This window comes from Microtus ochrogaster, chromosome X (assembly GCF_000317375.1).
Source record: "Microtus ochrogaster isolate Prairie Vole_2 chromosome X, MicOch1.0, whole genome shotgun sequence".
Taxonomy (NCBI): domain Eukaryota; kingdom Metazoa; phylum Chordata; class Mammalia; order Rodentia; family Cricetidae; genus Microtus; species Microtus ochrogaster.
In genome coordinates, this window is record NC_022026.1 from 38400222 (window position 1) to 38407413 (window position 7192).

At 45.1% G+C, this 7192-nt stretch overlaps 1 protein-coding gene across 1 annotated transcript in view; it reads right to left on the reverse strand.

The window, feature by feature from the left end:
* Positions 1-675: 675 nt before the first annotated feature.
* Positions 676-7192, reverse strand: part of Btk (Bruton tyrosine kinase) — a 31135-nt gene continuing 24618 nt past the window's right edge. Inside the window, exons 14-16 of the mRNA XM_026784852.1 lie at positions 5111-5229; positions 4089-4246; positions 676-1126 (exon numbers count right to left, since the gene is read on the reverse strand). Coding sequence (XP_026640653.1) covers positions 1055-1126; positions 4089-4246; positions 5111-5229 — 349 coding nt within the window. The 3' untranslated portion in view covers positions 676-1054. The remainder of the gene's footprint in view (positions 1127-4088; positions 4247-5110; positions 5230-7192) is intronic.

Below are 7192 nucleotides of genomic sequence, written 5' to 3' on the forward strand. Positions count from 1 at the left end.
GCCCCGCCCCGCCCTGTCCCGCCTCAGGGACCGCCCTGTGAACGCACTGCGTCTGCGCGGGGCAGGCGGCCAGGCCGGTCCCAGAGGGACACCGCGGTGCGCTGGCTCGGCGGGGGAGATCCGCTCCCCGCCACACCCCAACCGCAGCGCTCGGCTGTGGCCTGGAGCGCCAAGGGAGCGGATAGCCAAAAAGAAAAGAGCAGTGTAGAGGAAATGAGGAAATTACTTCACACCACGTGGTCCAGCGAAGGGCCGGCCCTAAAACTCCGCCCTGCCCGCTTCCAAATTGGCCCGCGCTTTCTCAGCCTTGGCTTTGCTCCCAGCAGAACTCTTCTGCGAATTAACTGGCTGTCTTGGGCCCCTGGGTCCAGTTCTGTGATGGGGTTTTCGTCTTGATGTAGGGAAATGAGGCGCTGGCTGAGTTTGTCCCTAACGCTAAGATTCGGTCAAATGATAATCGTATGTCCACTGTGTGCCAAGCACGGAGGAAGGCTTGTGCATTCGTCTACAATTAAGAGGCAGGCTTTAATAAGAGAGAGAAGTGAAATGTGTCGAATTCTAGATTAGGAATACGCCGCGCTAATAATACGGTTTTCTGCAATTCTCAAACAGCTTCAGGGCGGCTGTGTAATGAATTAAAATAGGAGATACCTTCACTCTTTCTAGTAATTTTATTTTATCAAAACAACCCCTCCCATTTAATGGCACCATTCCAGTCTGCCCTGCCTCCAAACTCTAAACTTACCCAACAACCTGTTAGACAACTAGTGGAGCTATTTACATCTTTCCCTCCCCCAGAATGTTCCCATCCCAAATCCAGTCTGTTAGGAGTCTTGAAGTTATGGTCAATAACAGGCACAGAAATCCCTTGGCCTTTGCTCAGAAGCGTTATGCCAAGGACTGGAAGAAGAAAGGCGTTCCTAGATGTCTAGGGGCCTTTATGCATTCAGTAGGAGCATGGAAGGCTAGAGCCCGGGAGCCTGGGAGCCCTCAGAAAAAGTGGAATTAGGGCTTGAAGGAGAGAGGAGGAGATCCACGAAGTTTATCAGCCAGTTCAGGATTCTTCATCCATGACATCTAGAATGTTACTCAAGAGAACTTTGAAACTAGGACGTTCATCTGCTTTCTAAAACCAAAGAAAATAGACAGTGTTACAGTGTAGAATCCATAATCCCCAAGGAACCCATATTAATTACAAAACATTAAGCCGATTAAGCATATCCTAAATACCTAACTGCATACCTTCTTGCTACCACGAAAAGCAGAAAAATAAAAAAGCAGGTCTCCAAAATGTGCTTGTATGCTTTTCATCTCAAGTTATTTTTCATAATTTACTTTTATGTGCATTGGTGTTTTGCCTGCACGTATGTCTGTGTGAAAGTGTCAAATCCCTTGGAACTAGAGTTATAGACAGTTTGAGTTGCCATGTGGGTGCTGGGAAATGAACCTGGGTCCTCTGAAAGAGCAGCCAGTGCTCTTAACCACTGAGGCATCTCTCCAACCCATCCCTTGCATCTCTTTCCAGAAATCAGACATAGACTTCCCATCCCCACTTCCATCTGGTTGTTATACAAACAGTTCTAGGATTGCTCTTTATTTGCTTGTTTTCCAGACAGGGTTTTTCTGTGTAGTCCTGGATGTCCTGGAACTCACTCTGTAGCTCAAGTTGACCTCAAACTCACAGGGATCCTCCTGCCTCTGTCTCCTGAGAGCTTGGATTAAAGGGGTGCACCACCCACCACCACTGATCAAAATTGTGGACACATTCATTGCAAATTTATACACACTATCTCATTATTTCAGAGCTTGGAAAGAAGATGGCTATTGAGTATACTTCACTGGTTGGCAGAACAGAATTCCTACAGGCAAGGAAAATGTTTAGTTTCCAAATGTACTTCCTGTCATCGCCAAGCTAAACAGACAAAAGACTTAACTTTGCAAAGGCCTGAAATGGACCCTGAACAGCCAAGGGCTTTTGTTAGTCTGACTTTAAAATTACAGCTCTTTTGGAGATCCATGGTCAGATTAAACACTGGAAAGAGACCAAGTTGGCCTCGAACTCACACAGATCCGTTTACCTCTGCCTCCCAAGTGCTGGGATTAAAGGCATGTGCCACCACACCTGGTTAAGATCTGGTCTTTTTTAAAAAAGAAAATTTGTTTTAGTTTTTTGTTGTTTATTTTGAGATAGGATGTCACTCTATATCTCAGGCTGCCCTAGAAGGCAATATATAGCCCAGGCTAGCCTAAAATCATGGAAAACCTTTCACCCTCAGATTCCTGAGTGTTGGGACTACTTTAAACTTCTTGCCTGGAAGTATTTGATAATTCAGGAAGGATTCATGACAGAATGGCTTCAGTCTGTCGGAACCAAAGGGTCATCAATTTCTTAGTATTCAAATCATGGTTTTCAGAAATAGACAAGTATCAGAAGTTCTGGGAAACACAAAAGGCTCGATGAGTTCCACCGCAGACTTTCTGGAAAAGAAGCCCAGTAATTTCTGTTTTTGAAAATGCCTTAAGAGGCTGGACATGGTGGCACATGCCTTTAATCCTGACACTTGGGAGGAAAAGATAGGTGGATCTCTGTGAGTTCAAGAATGGTCTGGTCTGGAGAGATGGCTCAGAGGTTAAGAGCATTGCCTGCTCTTCCAAAGGTCCTGAGTTCAATTCCTAGCAACCACATGGTGGCTCACAACCATCTGTAATGAGGTCTGGTGCCCTCTTCTGACCTGCGGTCACACACACAGACAGAATATTGTATACATAATAAATAAATATTTTAAAAAAAAGAATGGTCTGGTCTACATAGTGAGTTCCAGGACAGCCAGGGCTATGTAGAAAGACTCAATCTCAAAAAAAAAATCTTTAAAAAATCCTTAGGAGTAGGGCATAAAAGTATATGCCTGTGACCTCAGTGTCTGGATGGTAGAGGCAGGAGAACCAGAAGTTGAAAGTCAACCTTGGCTACATAATGAGTCTGCGGCCAGCCTGACAATTCGAGACCTTGTCTCAAACAAACCTCTGAACCACACACCTGGCTTGTGAGGTGCTGGAGACCAAAGGAAAGCTTCATTCATTCTAAGTAAACACTCTACCAATTGAGGCACATTCCCCAACCCCAGCAAAGCATTTTAGAATAGTGAAAGCCTGATCCTTATTTCTAAAATACTACAAGTGCACCGCCTCCAAATCTATAAGATATCATTTTTAAAAAATGACCTAGAAAGTTGTCACAGGCATTTACAGCACCGAGTGCTCTTCCAGTGGACCCAAGCTTGATTCCCAGCACCTACATGGTGGCTCCCAACTGTCCATAACTCCAGTTCCAGGACATCTGATGCCCTCCTCTGGCTTCTATGGGTACCAGGCATGAATGTGGTACATAGACATACATCAAGCAAAACACACATACACGTAAAATAATAATTTAAAAATATTTTAGAATCAAAACCCAAAAATCAAAGCAGACAAACAAAACCTATTTTAGGTCTTCCCTTCTGAGAGACAGGGTTTTTTTTAATGATTTATTTAACTTAATTTTATGTGCATTGGTTTATTTATTTATCTTGTGGAACTGCATTTTCAGATAGTTGTGAGCTGCCATGTCGGTGCTGGGAATTGAACCTGGGTCCTCTGGAAGAACAGTCAGTGCTCTTAACAGCTGAGCCATCTCTCCAACTCTGAGACAGGGTTTTAAATGTCTCACTTAGACCCTCAACCAGAAAAGGTCGGCAGCTAGTAAAGTAAGAAGAAGGGTCAAAACTCCTAGGTGAGGCCCAGATGATGATTATAGAAACTGTAAACCCCACTGTCTTACCTGAGTGCCTTTTGGGAGACGACATGGTCCTACTAACTTCCTGCTCTTAAAGCTGATATAGGTATTAGGGTGTGGTCTGCTCATGATACTCTAGCGAGGTTTAGGATAGGCACAGAGAAGCCATCAGAAGACTGGGACACAGAGCAAAGCGAGAAAGCGTGTGGAGCTATGTCTGTACCCAGGCGACAAGTGATCATGGAGAGAGGAGACTGGCCAGATAACTGAGACATTAAGGGAAGAGTTTAAGCGAGGACACTACAACACTTACCTCATGCCAGCAACTGTACATGATGGTATATACCCTTTCTGATGCCAGATGAGGCCGGTAGAGGCGTAAGCCTTGAGCAATATGTTCTGCTGTCTCACTGTTAGTAAATCTCTCATACGGCATCTTCCCCATGGAGTAAATTTCCCACATCAAAACCCCTAGAAGATAAAAAGGAGAAGTGTATTCAGTCTTGTTGGAATATTTGGGCCCTAATCCTTCTGGATGAACCCTAAACATTAGAATAAGTCGATTTCCTCCTCTGTGAATTTTGCATCTTTTCAGACATCTGCCATGGTGCTGGCTGCACTCCGGCTATGGGGAGTTGCACTATGCTAGACCGTTACTCACTCTAGAAGAGAGACTGGGACTTGTTTGTGTTGGTGGCTTCAGGGTCTGGCAGGGTGCCTGGTACATAATCAGTATTCAGAAGCCTTTGAATAATGAATGGTTTGTTTTCCGGGATATACTGTAAGTTCTAAGAAAACACAGATTATGTCCAGTTTGCTGTGGTTGTCCTCAGAAACCCCTGTGGTTGCTGACACATAAGAGGCACCCAAGGATCAAATGAATGATGACAAGAGTGCAAATGTGTACTGTCCTGTTATGTTCTTTTCTGAGCTATATAATCTATGTTCTCTCTTCACCCCCCCCAGTATGTGTGTGTGTGTACGTGCGTGTGTGTACATGCATGCCCGTGTACATCACAGCATACAGTGGAAGTCAGATAACAACCTTGGGTGTCGATCCACACCTTCCTTCTTGTTAGAGACAGGTCTCCCTTGCCGTTTTTCTGGTAGATTCTACAGGCTGTGTGGCCCATGCGCTACTTGTGATTCTCTGGTCTCTGCCTCTCTGCTGCTAAGGGCATACTGGGATTACAGAAGCCTGTGCTCATTATTGCTTCCAGGTTTTATGTGGGTTATGGGGATCTGAAGTCAGGTTGCAAAGCTTACATGAGAAGCAATTTGGTTTACCCACTGAGCCATCTCCTCACCTTGACCAATATGTTCATATCTACTTACCAAAAGCCCAAACGTCAGATTTGCTGCTGAACTTGCTATACATAAGCACTTCTGGTGGAGACCACCGGACCGGAAATTTGGAGCCTACCGAGCTGGTGTATTCATCATCCAGGACATACCTGCAAGGGATTCGAGATTTGTGGCCGTGAAGATTTAGACAGCTTGAAGTGTGCCTGAGTCTTCTCAGCACGTGCAAACAGCTGCACCAACATTTACAGTCTTTCTCGAAAGTTTCTGCTAGCCAGCCATGGCATTCTCCAAATATCACTTTTAATAAAACCTCCATTTTTATTTCTTTTTCTTTAGGAAAGTATTGATTTGCCTTCTATGTGGTTGAACCCAGAGCCTTGCATATGCTAGGAGAATACCCTATAGTGATATACACTTCTGGCCCCTTTTTGTATTTTCAAAAAAATGAGACAGTGTCTCACTAAATTACCCAAGCTGGCCTTGAATTTTTTTTTTTTTTGACACAGGCTTCACAGTGTAGTCTTGGCTGCCCTGGAACTCACTCTGTAGACCAGGCTGGCCTTGAACTCACAGAACCTCTGTCCCTGCCTCCAGAGTGCTGGGATTAAAGGTGTGCACCACCACCACCACCTGGCTAATTGTGAGCCACAAGCAGCCAGGGTTCTTATCCACTGAGCCACATCTTCACCCACTTGAACTTTCAGTCATGACACGGCTTGAGCCTGCAGAGGAGCTGGGATTCCAGGCCTACACCATCAGGCTCAGCTTCCATATTGACTTCTGATTTAGCTTTCCTGATCCACAGGGGTTACAAAGAATAAACAACAACAAAAAAAAACTAATAAGGACTTCTTTCCTTTTTTCTACTCCACCTTTTTCTTTTTTTCTGCATTTCTTCTTCCCCTTTTCTTTCATCCTGCAGTAGGCAATCATGGTTAGACCAAGAAAGGAGTCATGGAAGAAAGTCAGCAGATTTAATATCAGGACAAGATACTTGGGAAATAGAGAGATGAAGAGGGAGGGAGGATGCAGAGAAAACTGAGGAAAGAGAAGAGGGTTACAACAATAAAGGAAAGGATGAAGCTGGGCTGGTGGCGCATGCCTGGAATCCCAGGACTGCAGAGGTTGAGTCTGGTGGAGGCACAGAGGTCCTTGCACCCATAGATCACTAGGGAAAGCCAGAATGTTCAACACACAGGGGCTCTTCTCCAGTGGAGGGGATAAAATACCTGCTTTCCTTCTTTTTTTTTAATATTTATTTATTTATTATGTATACAATATTCTGTATGTATGCCTGAAGGCCAGATGAGGGCGCCAGACGTCTTTACAGATGGTTGTGAGCCACCATATGGTTGCTGGGAATTGAACTCAGGACCTTTGGAAGAGCAGGCAATGCTCTTAACCACTGAGCCATCTCTCCAGCCCCTGCTTTCCTTCTTGAAAGCTGGGAGTGGATTTTAACAACTGGTGACTTTGTTATCTGTGGAGGCAGACCTCACCCCAATTCCCCAGAATGGTTATCCCAGACTCCTCCCTCCTAGGCCATTACCCATCCTTAGGGGAGAGGTCGCACACACTTTATGCTCTGCTGACCTCTATGCTACCAGGGACCACACTAGATTCTAGGCCTTTTAGCTAGGAACCCACCCTCATGGTCACACGTACCATGTAAGTCTTTCTTTGTTTGGTGGGGCAGGGAGAATTCAAGATAGGGTTTCTCTGTGTAGCCCTGGCTGTCCTGGAACTCTGTAGAAGGCAGGTCTCAAACTCAGACATCCGCCTACCTCTGCCTCCTAAGAGCTGGGATTAAAAGTGTGTGTGACCACTGCCCAGTGATGTAAGAGTTTCCATGCAGTCACACCATAAACTTTATTGTGCACCTAGAATTGAACAATTGTTGCCTGGAAATCTTTCCCCAAATTGTGCTGTGTTTTGAAATATGCTAACAGTGAACCGCCTGGCATTAGACTTCCCAAAGTCTGATACAGGTTAACCAAGTCATTCTGCACTGGGTTTCAATCTCATCTTCGAGAGTTCTCTTCCCTGCTTGGGTATCTGCAGGGTCTCCCTCATGAGTCAAGACACTAAAGGAGGGGGCTGGAAAGATGGCTC